General features: G+C 37.7%; 1 protein-coding gene across 1 annotated transcript in view; it reads left to right on the forward strand.

Moving 5' to 3' along the window:
* The first annotated feature begins 719 nt into the window (after positions 1-719).
* Positions 720-17,175, forward strand: part of TMC1 (transmembrane channel like 1) — a 57,231-nt gene continuing 40,775 nt past the window's right edge. Inside the window, exons 1-5 of the mRNA XM_026064034.1 lie at positions 720-768; positions 1,776-1,838; positions 1,966-2,341; positions 6,659-6,799; positions 16,098-16,188. Of these exons, the coding sequence (XP_025919819.1) occupies positions 720-768; positions 1,776-1,838; positions 1,966-2,341; positions 6,659-6,799; positions 16,098-16,188 (720 nt within the window). The remainder of the gene's footprint in view (positions 769-1,775; positions 1,839-1,965; positions 2,342-6,658; positions 6,800-16,097; positions 16,189-17,175) is intronic.

Here is a 17,175-nt window from a genome sequence, read left to right on the forward strand (position 1 = left end):
ATACTTCCAGTGCTAATGCCTGTTTCAGTGTATATGATAAGCCCCCAGCTGTTTGCTTATTGTGTTCAATCATCAGAAGCTGCAGTGAAGCCAATCTTGTATCATTAAAGTGCTTCCCAGGAATTTTTGTTTGGCTGGAGGAGATCAGCAAAAGCATTAGCTGCAAATAAAAGACCGTTCCCTATTGTTGCATGCAGAGTATCTCTTTAGAAGTGTCTGTCTCTGTCTTTGCAAGCTTTCTATAGCAACGTAATGATCTTTGTCAAATGCAGATCTAGTTACTGTCAGCAACAGAAGGCAGAAAGAACAAAAGAGCACTTATTTTCACATTCTACTGATGATATTGAATGATAACATTTTTGCATAACCTTAAAAAAATTATTGTGCAGATGCTGTGGAAATGCTAGAAAATGCTATTACAATGAAATTCTTTGTGGAGGGAATTTAAACTCTGCATATGTTCCTGTTTTAAAATGCCTGTCAAATTCTGTATAAAAATCCTTTGCACATTATTGCACGCAATGAAACAAATCTCGAGGTTATTTCTTGTTTGCAGCCTTATGTATTTTACCATTTTTGCTTGATACCTTCCTGTCTGGGTAAAGCTAATAAGATGTGCTTGATAGTTTAGCTACAACAGTCACCAAATAGATCAACATGCATATAAATTTTCAAGAAATCACTAGTGACTTAGTAAAATTTATGAAAGGAACTAAAGAATGGGTGGAGAAAAATGGAATATAAAGAAAAAAATCAAAAAAACTACAGGTAAGTGAAAATGAAAGATAAATGCAATTTCTTGTTGCCTGAAAAACAGAGCCATATGGACCATGACATTTTACCCGTCCTGTGTGTACAGAGGAGAAGTTAGATGACATGTGTCCGAAAATGTATGACATATAGGAGTGGAATGACAGCTGCCTATTTCTATTCAGACTAATATTTTTTAGTGTTCTCATTAATCCCCTACTACTACGTATCTCTTCATATATTTCACTGATGTATCTCAAATGCTGACCTATATCTACAAACTCAAATTTACTTCAAGAAAGCCTATTAGTTTCTGGCTTCTCAGATATTAAGTGTATTGCTTCTGAGGAAATGTCCACTGGCAGTTCCAGTAGTGACACGCTATGTAATATGTTCATACAAATATTTCCAGAGAGAGTATTAATTAAATATAATGTATGCATATCTTCCCCATATATACATAGCATTCTTGTGGCTATAATATATATGAAAAAGAGGAGTATTTTTCTTTCTTCTCCATATGTGCCTGATCCCGATTTCAAAGTGTACAAGGTAAATGATTTGGCTACTTTCCTGGTTATGAATCAGTAGTAGAAGAGCCTCTCTCATTGAACTTAGTATTAATTGTTAGAGACTGAACAACTTAAGCAAGACATCCCACACAAAACAAAAATGTTTTTAACCAGGCTAAGAAGCACTTTTCATCTCCCTTCTTCTTTTTTCCATATTGTGGGATGTTGCTGAACATGGTGTTTTTTTTCATGGGTCTTACTGTCCTACTTATTTCTGCAAGATAATGAGGAAGTTCTTCATGGCATCACTTTCAGGCTTACTTATCTGAGTACTAGAGGACAGTGTAACTGTATTGTTTCTGTCTTCACCTTATTTCTTGAAAACTGTTCATGGTGTTCCAAAAAGTTGGGTTTCTGAAATGGTGAAATGGAGCAATTTCTAAGCATTTCATGAAAGATCTGTATCCCTAATGACTACTCCTCACTAAACAGGGCCTTTTTTTGGTTTCACAGAGAGCAGTGATGTTGACAAAGAAGGCAGTGAAGCCGAGAATGAAGAAAATGTCAAAGATACAGGTAACTATGCGTGGATATCTTTGAGGCTACAGTCAGAAATTTTTGGGTTACAAATTATGAAACAAGAGGGAAGGGAAAATTTCCCTTCAGCATGCTGCTTTCTCTTGTGTTTTTATCCCCATCACAGATAAAGAGAGGAAGAAAGCAACACCCAGAACCAGACGGGGGCATGCCAGAGGGAGAGCCAGACGTGGTGGTGAGGAAGATGGGGACGATGATGAAGATGGACCAAGGAGAGCTGGGCATCGCAGGCACAGAAACAGGAGAGGACGGGGAAGAGCATCTGGAAATGAGGGCAGTGATTCTGAGGTGGAACCCCGCAAAACCAGGAAGAACCAGGCAAATCAGAAATCCAAGGAAGATGGTGAAGAAGAGGAAGATGAGAAAGGATGTAAAAGTGGGAAAGGCAAAAATGAGAAGAAACAGGATAAAAAGTCTGATAAGAAAGGGAAAAAAGAGAAGGCCAACAAGAAGAAAAAGGACAAAAAGAAATCAGGTTCAGGGTAATTCAGTATATTCCTTTTTTTATATGAAACCTATTTTTATCTCATGTAAAACCTGTTTTCATTTACAGCTGTGAAATATCAGGAGTCAATATGACTCCTTTTCTCATTAGAGCCCAATATGAGCTGCACAGAATGTTTTTTTGAAGCAAGGAAATTCTGGCTTAGTGAAATGGAAACTTTCCACAAAAACTGTATCTGTTGCAATGGAATGAAGTCAGGAAGGTGTCATGGGTCCAGGGTGTAACTCCTGGAAACGATCAGCCATACCCTTCCGGGACCACCGATACCTGATCAAAAAAAAATCCAGTGACTTGAGCCTGGCTGCTCCTTATGGTGTTAGATGCCCTAAGTTTATGAGTTGGTCTCTGGAGATGGGGAAGGGAAGATGCCAGAGGAGTGGACTGAATGAGAAAAGGATGGTCATGGTGGAGCTCAAAACCCAACGAGCACCCAAGGTCTAGTTTTATTTCTGGTGTGGAACTAAAATCTTGAAGCTTTACACAAAATGGAGTTCTTGTTTCCAAGCCTGGTTGGGGCCAACTTTTCACAAAAGATCTGTGCCACAGCTTGAGGGAGTCAGAACCAGGAACTGAGCTGGGACTGTCCAAAGTTCATCTGCCACCACTCCCACTGAAATATACATAGTCACTTTTCCAAAGCATTTTAAGTGGGGGTCTTTGGGAGATCCCACAGGTATTGAGCACTTCTGAAAATTTCTTTGTACTTTTTTTCTTGCTCCTTGTCCTTTCTCGTGTTTTTGAAAGGAAACAGCTTCTGGAAGTAATGTATCATGGAGCAAATGGAGCTAGAAATACTTATCTCAGTGAACAGGGAGAGAGATTCCCCTTCCCCCAGTCAGCACCTGCTGCAGCTGTTTGTGTTTCCAGAGGTACCCTTGGAGAACACAGCAGGACTGAGAGGGAAAAAAATATGGTGAGACATGCTGTTGTATTAATTTGTCCATGGTCCCATTTTAATATACTTCAACTTCATTTCCCCTCCTTGTGTGAGCTCTTCACTATAGTGCCAATTATACTCCTCTGTGCAATCTCCTGTAGTCATATGGCAACATTTCCGATTCTGCCAATCCATGTTCCTTTGCTTATTGTTATTGTCTTTTATCATAAACATTTACTGAGTGTTAATTAAAAAAAGACCACTGAAAATATAAAACAATGAAAGCAAAACACTTTTGATCGTCTTCCAAACAACTGAACATTAGAATGCATACTTTTAGGCTAAATAATTAGAAACTGTTAACCAGATCGGGACATTCTTGAGGCAGTGAGCATAACACCTGAGGAATAGCTGAGGACAGCTAATTACTCCGGAAGGTACTTAAGAACATTATATTCTTAGACATTTAGGAGACCAACTGACAAGATTACAGGCTTTGCTTTGACCTCATTTTGAATGAACAAGCAATTATAAGTAAGGTAACAACTCTGCAGCACATAGAAGGGTGATCCTTCATTTTAAAGTAGAAGCTGAAAAGATACATCACAAAGTGACATTTAAAAAGGAATTGTAAGAAGGTTGAAAGGATGTTTCTTTCTTTCTCTCTTTAAGTGACCTATTGTTCAGACAGCTTTCTATAAATAACCAAGAGCATTCATAGGGTTTTTTAATAACAGAACAAAAAATAATGTAAGAACAAAGGAAAATATGCTGGTGATCAGTTCAGCTATGATTCAGGCAAACCTTGAGGATGGAACAGAAGGGTGGGAGGATAGAAATATAAGCTGTCTAGTATGTCCATGAAGACTCATCACAACAAAGGCTACGCACTGCTTAAAAGCGCATCTTGCTCTTGGCATTTCAGACAGTCTGGAAAAGCGTACTAAAAGAAAATAAGAAGTTGGGAAAGAAAAATTAAACAAGAAAAATGAAAGTAAAATTAATATAGACAATGCATTGAATATGATATTATTTCAAAGAAGGATAATATTGTATTTGTCAATGTCACCCTGTGCATTTTGCAGAAGAAGACAGAATTCCAGTTTCCTAGCTGAAATCTCACAGTGCTCCATCATTTCAGCTAAAGCAAAAATCTGCTGCAACTGTATCAAGTTTGATTGCACCATTCTTGGACAGATCTGGTTAAATAAAAAAAATCCAACACCTTAAAGGTGTCTAGAAAACTGGAATTCTGATTATTTTCTTAGTTCCAAAGGAAAGTGAAAAATGAAAGATGAGATGTTTAGTTTCAGAGCAGATGTGTTTGCAAAGTTAAATAAAGCACTAATAGGCTATGGGCACAAGAACCAGTATTATCCCTGCTTTACCCCTTCTGTTACGCACAGCTTCTTTTCTCACTGTATTATTTATTACCTACCACTCATATTTCCCACTATTCTCACTACTTTCTTGTAAAACTGAGTATTTCACATTTGCACAACCCAGCAATTTTCTTATGTCAAAGGAAATCCTCAGTATCAGGCAGGTTGCTGTCTGCTTTGTATAGCACAAAGCAGCTGATGAAACAACTAAAGATTTAGAGCCCTCTCATAAACATGAAAATAGTCTCCTTTAATCCTTCTGTTCTTTTTCTTGACCCTGTGCACATTAAAATGCCTCTCAATTGTATATACAAATCTTTTTATTGACCTTCAACCATTTGACCTAAGTTTTTATATAGGTCTTCCATTTGCTCATTGCAATACCAGAATAGCAATAAATTTGTCTCAGTGGCTTTCTGGAAGGATCTTTCTTCCAGGAGATTTATATTTTCTGTGACATTGTTTCTTAACACATGAAGTCCTGAAATTTTATGGCTGATGATTTCAACTTTTTAACGTGACAGCCTCTTCAAAAAATAACATTTGAGTCTTTGATAGCAGGCCTTTTGATAAACATGAGTCTCCTTCTTTCCTCTGCTGATTTGCTCCTGTGTGCCTGGAGTTTTTAAACTCTTTCCCTGTAGCATTTGCTGAAACTATGTCTATTTCACCAAAGCTAAAGATAGATGACCAATAAGAAATTTATATTTTGATGTGCTGCAAAAGAATTTTGGTTTTATCGCATTTGGTTGTTTTGAATTTTTTCATAAACATTCATGCTGACAAGTCCTTTTGGTAGTAGAAAACACATTCCAGAGATCTTTTACTGTAGCTGTGTTATCTGTTTTGACAGAAGCAAAAGTTTATAATTCCTTAGCTATCTGAAGCACATAGGCCATACTATTAGGTGAGTTAGGTAACTAATCATTCAGCTTGGACATCAGGTTTTGAATATCAAACACTCAAGAAGGTGAATTGTAAGCAAAACTGCCTAAAAACTGCTAGCTTGATAAAGTTTGAATGAACTGTTCCCAAAGCAATAAAAAATGGAAAGCTGTTTCCAAAAAACTGCAGTACATTTTTAAACATTCCAGACAGAAAAAAAGGGCAAAATAAACAACCCCCTAAAAAACAAATAAAAAAAATCAAACAATTTGTTTTTAGTAAGAACTTGCTTAATGGTAGTCATCCCTGTCAGCTTTTTAGGGCAGGAAGTTGGAGTCTAATGTTTTCTTTTTAACTATTTTCCTGTTAGCTGGCATAAACAGAGGAAACACCTGTTGCTATTGATTTTCTGCCATTATAAGATTGCTCACAGAAGAAAAGATCTGCATAGGTTTTAGGAAAGTAGACATTGCCTCCATCAACAAGGTTTTTCATTGATGCTACAAATCGGTGCATGAATAATATGTTCACCTTGTAAACAAAACACATCTGGAGATACCATTACTATTGCCTCAGCTTACTAACAGCACCAGGACACATGGCAGTTGTTCTGCAATGTAGCTTTGAAACTTTCCCAGCTCTGAAATGTTACTGCCTTGATTAGTGGAGACAGCCATGGGCTTTCATCTGGTTTAAATGYATCTTTGTGGAGGTGTGGTGTCTCTTCTCTCTTGAGGCATGGTGGAGTGGGCTGGACAGCTTAATTTTAAATGCTGCCGTTACAGCGTCCTTATTTGTCCGCTCTGAGTTTGGGCTGAACCCTGAGGAGGTTGGTTACTCCTATGGGAGCAATCACCAGCTGTCAGATACATCTCCAAAAGAGCTGCCTGTTCTCTGTCTGTGATGGGATTGCTCTGAGTGTGATGCTGGTTCAGCCGGGGCTCTGCTATAYGGCACTTCGCGTGCGGCTCTGCCTTTTATACTGTAATTTCCACCCAGTTGAGTAACTCCATCTTCCCTGCTGAACAGCAGGGAAGACATATACTTAGGTCTTAAAGACAACAGGAGTTAGCACCAAGTACACACATCGGTGAAAACTTCTGTCTCTCCAGAGTTTTAGTAACTGTTTTCTCCCTGTTTTTACTTGCAGCTCTGATTCTGATTCCGAGGAGGAGCCGATTACAGAAGAGGAACTGGCCAAGCTGAAAGAAGAGGTAGAAGAAAAAAAGAAGCTAATTGCCACGCTACGAAACAAGCCATGGAAGATGAAAAAGAAGCTGTCTGTCCTGAAGTATGGTTTGATTTTCATGATGAATATATGCCATCCTGATTTGCACTGTGCACTTTTCTCCTGAACTTTCCCTTTATTTCTAGATCTACTGACACAATCAACTTCAAGCCATTTCTGATCTCTATTTCCTTCCCAGTATGTGCTTTCAGAGAGAGTGGATTTAGATGGTATTGCAGATCAGTGCTTTTTTCATCTCTGCAGACCTGAAATCAAATATGGAAAACTTAGATCTTTGTTTTAGGTTTGCATCMTACACCCCAGTAAAAGCTTTCATTTTCTTCAGTTGATAAGTTTTTATTAGATCTGATGCAAGCCAAATGTTGAATTTCAACAATACCTCAAGATTAGTGGGATGGGAAGAGCAGATTTTCTTTTCTGTCTTAACCTTCTTGGGGAAAGAACAGATTTTTTGAAATTAAGAAAAAAACAATCCTTTTTTTTCTGATTGGAAACTGAGCTTGACTTTTTATACATTTTTAGGTATGCCACATGTAAAATTGTGTTTTGCCCTAGCAAATCCACTAGGGCACAGGAAACTGTGTTAATGTAGAAAAATTTATTCTTTCGCAAAAGCTGCTACGCTCGTCTGTTTTAAATAGCTCATCAGTCACTGTGGTACTGCCCAAACACCAACAAAAGATATGACTGGGTTTTGTTAGACACAACTAACAGAGAAAAGATGGTCCCTGCTCCAGTGAGTTTTCAATATTGATAGAAAACACAAACATGTTGGGAAGAGAGAACATAACACAGGTTGAATCAACAGTGATGGAAAAATGAAGGGTGGAAGGTCTATGATTTTTTTTTCCCCTCTGGAAGGTAAAGTCGTTTTGTGAAAGATATACCAATGAGGAAATTGAATGTTTATTCTGAAAGAAGGGGACGTAGAGCAAAAGAGAACAGAGTATGCGGCAGATGTAAAGAGAAAATATTGTGAAGATGAGAGAAATTTCAGGAAAAGTAAATAAGCAGATTAGATAATTATGTAAGAGTTATTTTATTTTTTGTAGTCTAAAATTATAGGATCCTCACCAACAAAAAATAAAATTTTTACAGTTGTATCCTTATTATGAACGGAGCTTCTATTTTTATAGTTGTTTTTCTATTCTAGCTTTGACATCAGCTGGTTCTCTCAGTTTGCTTTTATGGCATTACAAAAAAAGAAGTGTTTGAAGACAACTGGCGCACATTTATGGTGAGAGTAGATTACAGCAGTGTCTTCAGGGACAGTGTCAATTAAGTACAGATAGAAGTCTTTAAATCAGATGTGTAAATTTTACATGATATAATTAGTTCAGCCACTAGCTCTGGGTTTGAATCAGGACCCTCGATGAACTTCTGCAGCTCCCCTCCTGGTCAGAGTGAGAGAGAATATCAGTCCATTCTGGCCTTAAAAATCTACGTTACTGTGAAATGTTTGTGATTGGGTGACAGCCAATTACAACTTTTTATACTCTGAGGTGGGCTTTCACAGTTAAACCAACAGTAAGTGTTCAAAATCTCGCTCTTACTATCTGTCCAAGAAGTGAAAATCATTTCTGTGTTAATATTCAGTATTAAGTTGTCCTTATATATTTTCGCATGGGCAGCAATTTTATCTGAATGTCCATTAACTTCACCAACTTTTAAATTATTTTATTCCTGAAATTCTGACTGAGTGACTAGACTTGCATTCAATTTTATTTGCTCACATCAGAAGGTTTATGTTAATACAATACATGCATCAATGTATTCTCTGGGGGTTTTGCAAAACAATGTTTTTTTCTATACTTTGCTACAGCTCTCTTTGAAGTAGGCTTAGAAGCACTTTAGTAGCTTATTTACCCTAGAAAAATTTGTATTCCAAGTGGAAATGACAGTTCTTCAGATTAGCTTCTTTATTTTGAATCTACTTTTATTAACGGAAGAATTACATTTATTGCACTGTACCTCTATCAAATAACATTCCAAAAATAGTCACCATTTACTCTGGACAATCTCATTTTAGATTGTCACAGTTCTGCGCAGAATCATGCATATCTTGGCAGACAAAAACCAACAAATCCAGAAAACTGCTGGAAGAAAAAATATAAAAGAAAAACTAATATTTGGTCATGTTTTCAAATGTGTGCTGAGAATTAAGTGTTTAAACCTATGTTTTGCATCTTAGATGAAAATCATGGAACTTGTGAGTACTCAATACCTTTAAAAAAATCAAAACCAATCATTTAGGTACCATAATACAGATATAAACAATGTTTTCTAGAGTCTTGTTTTCATAACCGGCTCTTTGGAGCCTAAGTCCAAATGAGTTGCAATGAAAGACCTCGTGTATTTATATTGCTTAAAATCTAAGAACTAATGCTGTTATAGCAGTGGCTGCTGTATTATGAACATATATTCACACAGTTTAAGATATCTGTAAATTTGTTTTGGATTAAAGGAACTTATTTGACTGTTATCCTGGCATCATTAGGTTTATAGATTGGCATTATTCTTGTACATATGAAAAATAGGCACATACTGGCTTAAAGTGTCTTAAACGCCTCAGTCATTTCTTACTCTTGGAGGTTTTGGTCAGCAACTATTATTAGTCATTCTTTCCCTGTATCATCTGCTTCTTTGCTTGGGCAGATGTTTGAATGCTATGGGATGTGCAGAAAGCAAAAAAGGCTTCAAAGATAGAAGAACAAGCTTTCCTATTCTTTGCCTTTCAGCTTCCACAAAAGGGAGATGCTTCACTGGAGGAGGTTCCTCCTCAGCATTTTAAGGAATGTCATTTGGCATGAACCCCAGTTCTCTATTTGTTCTCTATTAGCACCTATATTTTTCCAAGAAGGAGAAAAAACCTCCCAAAGAATGCTTAAGGATTAGTTACATATTCATGACAAAAAAGAGAGAAAAAAATATTTCTCACATTATTTTAAGAGTAATTGATAGGGCTGTTAAGGATTTTTTTGTTTAAATATTATTTATCAGAAAATGTTAATTTGTCAAAGCAAACATTTTTTAACAAAAGGTTTAATTTTCACTAAATTGTCCATTTTAAAAAAGTGAATAAGAAATTTAAAATTGTTAGAGAATTTTGTTTAAGCATTTTCAAGACCGAGCAATACACTTACTCTTCTGATTTGAAACCTCTTCATTGTCCAAATGTAGACTAACTATAATAAAATTATTATTTTTTTAAAGAGTAAGTAATGAAACTAAATGCTTTGGAATGCTTTGGATTTTTCTGAGGGAGCTTCTTTCTTTCTTTTTTTTTTTTGTACAGGATGGGAAAGCCAATTTCTACTCAACTCTAGTGATTGCTTTGTAAAAACGTTAATCTTTTCCTTGATTCTTTTGTTCTGAAATGTGTGAATCAGCAATTAATTTAGRACACAGTCACTGAATTAGTTGCTTTGTAGAAAATACCTTCTGCTGAAACCAGATTTAAATACTCACTGCTGAAATGGTTCTCTTAATTGAGCTGCACCACAAAATTAGATCAGCTCTAATTTCTAGTTTACATCCCTGCATCTAGAAGATGCATTTCAAATAGCCTCCTATCTCTGAAGACCTGCGAACGAGGATAAGCCTCTGGGATCAGCCGCTGCTCTACTGCTCCCCTTGCGGTTTGCAGACGGCAGGGGGGATGTTGGTCCCCGCCGGGCTCCAGTCCCACCGGTGACACCACGCTGAGACCTTTGCAGGTCCGGAGAGGGGAAAGGAGGGACGTGAAGGCAAGGAGAGGCATGAAATGGTGTCGCATGGAAATCAGCATCACCTCCCCCCAACCTCTAATCATAAAGATGTCAGGCTGCGAGCAAAGGACACAGCAGTCCGTGCTGGAGCCCACGGAGTTTTCCGTTTTCATGCAAAAATGCCCTCTTTCACAAGAGCCTTCTGGCCCACTGCTTTTTCCTCCTGCTGGTTTTCAGGGCTTGTGAGTGCTGTTGTTGCGCCCTTTCTGCGGGAGATGATGTTCTGTGCACATTTCCTCTTGAAACTGGCTACCTACACCTGTCCAAAATTAGCTGAAGAGCTGTCAGCTGGTGATGGCCATCAGTCGTTTCTTACCAGAAAGAGATTTAGAGGAAGAGGGCTAAACTATTAAGACATTTTCTGGATTAGAAAATGGGACAAAAGATAAAACTCATGGGGCCACAGCTTCAGCTGCTGCAAGTTGGAAAAGCTCCAGGAAAAGCTATACCAATTTATAACCAAGGGTCTGCTTTGGAGGATTGTGTCCCTTTCTGGGCCTTCTCCAAGTTGGATTTTGCACAGATATGAAAGCAAAGGAAAGATTTAAAAAGCTGTGCTACTGTGTTTGGCTTTTGAATACTAATCTTTCTTTCTTAGTGTACTCCACATTTTACATAAAGCTTCATGCTATAAAATAGGAAGGACTATTAGCAGTCATGTAGTTTATATCTACTAACAAAGTCTATTAAGTTACCATGTAATCAGAGAATTGTACACAAAGACCCAGAAAAGTGCTAATAGTAGTCTCAGTTTAGAGGTATACCACAAGCCAATTAGAAAACTATCAAAACAAACAAAATAGTGTTATGAAAAAGAAGGCAGTGAAATGTCAAGCTTATGGTTTTTAAAGGACTCCCAATTAAATACAGACTATAAAGAGGTCCAGAAGGAGTTTTTAATTTTTCTAAATAATCCAAGGAGCAATCTCTTCTTCATGGGTCAGGGACAGAATATAGTACAATAATTTTTAAATATATTTTCTTTAGTGTCATTTGTTTTGTTACAGAACACAGGTTGTCCATCAAAACAAGTCAAATAAAAACAGAATATTCTGTAAATATACAAAAAGCAAAGATTCATAAGGTGCCTTTGTGAGATGGAGGAAATTTCTCCTCTTTGGATGTTGTCTTTATACTCAAGTGTATCTGTATCTCAGTTCTTTTACTGTGAACATACTGGCAGTCCCCAAGGCCAGCRTGGCAGTCCCTGAGGCCAGCTGGGTATTAAATAACACTATAATTTGCCCATTATTACTGCTGAACTGCTTTTCAAGTAAGCTCCTGCCTGACAACAGTTGTTTTGYGGTCAGTTTTTAGCCAATCTTTTCAAGACTTGGAGAGATCCTGGGTGATCAATATTAATACAACATTTCTTTTTAATGAGTTTTTAGATCTTGGAGACTGAAACCTTTCTGAACTGTTACTGAAAAATGTGAGCAATCCACTTGAATCCTATTCATTAGCAACAACCTCTGAGAGCTGTAATTCATCCTCTCTCTGCAATGCTGAAGTGCTCAAAGTACCATACACCTAGCACTTTGGAAGCTGTAACTCCACACCTACTATTAATAATTAACTCAGGCTTCTTCAGGACAATAATGCCTGGCCCCATGCAACATTTATTAGTTCCTTGTGTCGGTAATTCAATTAATAAGGTTTCTCTGAAGCTTCTTTAAATTCACAGTTAGCTAACGGGGTACACTTTGGCCTATCTTGTGATATAGATAATTTACCTATAACACATGATACCAGTGATTACAAAGCTTGGTTTTGTTTCTCTGTGTTGTTTTTGACACGTCCTCATGTTAGCTAAGTTGCATTACTTCCAAGGAGGTGTGCATATATATGTGCGTGGTTTTTGACCGTTGTTGAGGCATCTAAAATAGGGCTCCTGGTTTAAGACTACATTTTATTGCTCAATCTTTCCCCCTGCCTCCATATTTTATTTTAGTACAAAAGAAATGGAGGAAAGGACAAAGTCTGGTAAAAGTCTGCAGAGATGTACAAATAGAGGTCTTTTAGTGTAGACATCAAGGTAGAAAGCTGAATTAAATTACGTACTGGATTATATTTAACAAAAAAGAGCACGTGTCACAGGCATGGAAAGGCCATTGAAAACCTGTTCCACAAGYGAATACTGCTGTGTTGTTGCTGAACTTTTAAAGCCAGGAAGCTTAAGCAGAAATGGGGGAAAGTTTTACTTAACCTACAAATCAGAGAAGTCAGGAGCAACCCAGTGGGACTAACATGCTAGGGAGGGAAGAAAGGATGAGGGAGGGAAGGAAAACACATTCTGTTTGATGGCTCCAGCATCATCTGGTAGTGATGCTTTCCATATTACTGCCTTGAACATAACTGTAACACACGTTCTCTGCCTCATTACCCACAGGCCCTCTTTCAAGCTCTGCGTCTGCAATAAATTTGCTTTTCATATATTTCATTAAACTCCAGTGGGAGTTTTTCATAGAATAAAATTGGTACTGAGATTTGCATTTAACTACCAATTAAATAAGATCTGTAAGTTACTCATGCAAATATTCATGGCTACAGTTAATGGATAGGCTGCTGTGGGGCACATAACTCCTCTATATGCTTGTATGTAGTGGGTTTTCTTATGAGACTTAGTCTCTCTAAATGAGACGTAGCCTCATACCCTCTGGTATGAAAATGCTCTTTAAAATGTCATTGGTAAAGAGAAATCCACCACATGCAAAAAAGGGTAAGACATGCTTGTAACTTTTTTGATGCATAAGAGGGACTTTCACTCTTCTCCATTTTACAAAATAATTACACATTTCTTTCAACTGCATAATAATGTCACACAGCATTTGCTATGTTTAACTTGCTATATGAAGATTTTGGCTATTACATCATAGAAATGGGCAATACTAATAGCTATAGTTTGTTATGCTTGTTTGAAATACCTTCTTGTCATAATTGGAGGGATTCATTTTGGCAAAGAGGGAATGGGGGGAGAGAGGAGAACTTAGCCATTGGCAGAGTGAAAACAAGGGAAACATTCAGGAAGGTCAGCAATATTAACCCTGGGGATCTGGATCAAACAGCAAGGTTTTGGTCTGTCTTGAAAGCCTGAAGACAGAGAAGGAGCTTTTGTACTACTAACACTCTAAAGATTGTTTTAAATATACCCTTGATAGAGAGTCCAGGAGATACAGAGGGATAAGAAATAATATTTTTTTATGTGTAGAAAAACATAACAAGATGTTGCACACAAGTGAACACAGGGCTTGGATTCAGAACTGAAAATAATTTTTTTAATGACTCTTATTGGGGAAAGTTCCTTCTTGTTCTAGCTTAGCTTAATTTTGTAGCAGAACATACTTATTTGAGGCTACAGATGCAAAATGTGTTCATAAACACTGTGGAGGATTCGTTATGTGCTAATGGTTGCTTTAATATTATCCTCTTGAATTTCTAACTTACTGCTTCAGTTTAAAAAAATTTTTGAAAATCTTGATATTCTGCAGCAAACCTATGTGTAATCAGTGACTGGAAGAACAGTTTTTCTATGGCTCCGTAGGTTTTGATTTCAGTAATTTTTCATGAACCTATTCCAGTGCTTGAATCACTTAGTGACAGAAGTGGTTGGTAGAAGATTTTCCTTTTACTTCTTAAGTCAAAAATATGGTATGATTATTTGGGGGATTGGTACAAGCCCAGTTTATTCTGGCTGCTTTTATGGTACTGCTCCACCACTGACTACTGAGTTTACGAGAAAGGTGCCCTCTGCTGTTAGGATTGCTTTATATCTCTCCAGACAGTGCAAGATTTTAAGCCTTGAGGACATGGATTTAAATGGGACTCTTGAACGCTGGTTTCCTGAAGCTGGAAGAATCCATTTTCTCCAACTTATTTGAAACAGCTAGAATTTAAGAGGAGAATTTTTTGAGAATCAGAATGAAAGGATGAGATGTTAGTGCTGAGCCAGAAAATCTCTGAAGTACTCAGAGGACTGCCTCAAAGGAGAAAGCTAAGGGCTCAGTCAGTGTCAAACAAAGTTAGCTAAAGCATAGAAAGATCAGCCTCCAAGATCCGGAAGACACGTGATCTGGAAGAACAAAATTCAGAATAAGAGATCTAAAGCCTTAAAAGACATTGACTCGGTTCCTGAAGAACCCTTTGAAGGAGTGAAATGATGGGATACGTGGTAGTGGTGGTGGTGGGGGAGGAGAGGTCTTTTATTTTTCCATCTCAATGTGTGAGCCTTGTGCCACATAAAAACAAAGAGTTACTGGCTTGGGATCCACGTTGTAGTGTGTACCTCTTCGCTTCTGCCAACCTGTTTTCCCAAGAAGAAAACTGAGGATCAGATGGTGGCAAATGCATGCTGATCTCCTGGGGAGGTGAGAAAAGCCAGCTCTCAAGCTGATGCCTCGCCGGCATGGTGAAGGTGTGAGCTACAGAAGGTGACAGAGCAGCTCTGCACTTGGAGGGCTCCTGGAGAATGAATGATGAATTCAGCAGCTTTATATTGCGTCATCTCAGGAATGTCATGTCATTTTTAGGTCTTGCAGTTTGACACAATCTTTTCAGTTCCTCATGTAACTTAAATCAGTGGGATGCAGCTAGGAACATGATAATTAATTTCACTCAGTGAACTTATCCACATGGCTTCTAGAAAGATGTGCATCACAATTAACACTTTTTGAATTCTCTACTTTTCCCCAAGCGCTTAGTGTGATAACTAATACAATACACAATGCTTTGCAATAGTCTCACTTGATGGTAAAGTAGTTATTCACTCTGACGCATACATTTCGAGCTAAGAAATCTTATTTTATTTTCCAGTGCTTTAGGTCAGGATGTATGGCCTTTATGGCATATTTTCTCCATAGAGAGACAATGGAATGCAGGAAATATTAGTGCATTCTTGATTTCATCTGTTTATTGTTTTAATCCATGGACATCATGCATTTTAAAAATGATTTAAAAAATCTCCCTTTCATATTTGTATCACTAGGGTATTATTTAATTTCCATATCTTTATAGGGTAAAAATTAATATTTTGGGGACCACTGAAGCTACACATATAAGAAATGATTGAGAATGGTACAGTTAAATATGATTTACACAAAAATTCTGAAGGACTGAATTAAAACTAGTTTTGAGAAGGGTAGTCACAGGGGAGCCAGGGCCATAAGTGTATACACCTCTCCAAAAAAAAAAAAAGTCCATTAGGTAGATGGACAAGAACCAGTGGCCCAAAGGATGAATAACAGTTTATAAGTGATGCAAATGGACAGTAGTTGGACTTTTAATGAAAGACACTGAAACTACAAATATTAGATAACATTAACTGGATGTCAGCAAATACACTTGAATTAGAGCAGTGGCTCAAGTTGCTTTTTCTGTTTGCACTACAGATGACTAGTCTTCTGTGAAATACAACCTCTCAGAGCTTTTTTTTTGCATATTGCTAAGGAACAGTGTTAGACAAAAATCTGTGATGAGGGAGGGGTTAGGACACACCAGAAAATTACATTACAGTGGTAGAGACAATATGCAGTTTACCATCACATCATCTGTATCTCTCTTTTGCCCTCATTTCCCAGGGAAGCCCAGCTTTTTGTTGAAAAGTTTGAAGGTGCCCTTGGGAAAGGAAAAGGAAAAAAGTTCTACGCGTACAAAGTGATGATGACCAAGGTAAATATATTATTTCATTAGCTTCAGGTAATGCAGACAGAGAGCTTGTTGTAGATATTGTCGTATGTCCACATTTTTCCAAATAAAGTTCCCTATTTTATTTGCATTTTAACCCATTTTCCATTGCTGTTCTGTGTCAGAATTTCCAATGCAAACACACAGTTTGATTGAGACTTATCATCTAGACAAAAGTCAACTTTTTTTGTGAGTTTAATTTCATACGGGTGTACATTGGCTTTCCTCTGTGAACCGGATCCGAAGCCTGGTGTTTTCTGTGAGCCAGCCCACCATGAAAGATCAGAAAGTGCCTTTTCCCTCCCAGTAGAAATGCTGTCGGCATCTCCCTTGAGACAATACTCCAGGGCTGTGTTGGCCCAGCACACCGTATGGCTCAGCAGGAGCATAATTGAAGGGCCAAGCAGTTGCTGCTGAGGACCCAGTGTCCACACTACATGTGTCATGGCAGGTTTTACCTTGGGCCAAGTCCAGTGTGGTCCTGTGGACTGCCCAGTAGCAACTGATTTGTATTAGTGCACTCCTAGAGCGCATCTTTTGGCTTAGTTTTATGCTCTGACACCACTCTGCAGTGCAAAACAAAGCAATAAGTGTGGTAAGTTTGTACTCATTTCTAAAGCATGCTCCTGTTCCAAACTCAAATGCTATGCAGAAACACCCTAAGAGTAATATTTGGCAGGACTACTTGCTATGGCCAAGTTTACCCTTAGTTTATCTGGCTTTTCTGCAGGCAACTGTCACATTTTCGTGTCTACACATTTTTGTGGAGTCACATTTAATTAGCATTAACGTTCACGAAAAATATTAGACTTTCAAACTCAGCTGCGCACAAGAAGCTCAATTATAAAAGTTATGCTTATCCAACAGATAAAATACTGGTTCAAGTAGTTTCAATTAAATAACACAGTTTAAGATCCAGATCTGAATTTTGAATAGCAAAGGAGGGAACAGATTAAATTCTCAGAMACAATT

Source organism: Apteryx rowi, unplaced genomic scaffold (assembly GCF_003343035.1).
Source record: "Apteryx rowi isolate R43461 unplaced genomic scaffold, aptRow1 scaffold_207, whole genome shotgun sequence".
In the NCBI taxonomy this organism is placed as follows: Eukaryota; Metazoa; Chordata; class Aves; order Apterygiformes; family Apterygidae; genus Apteryx; species Apteryx rowi.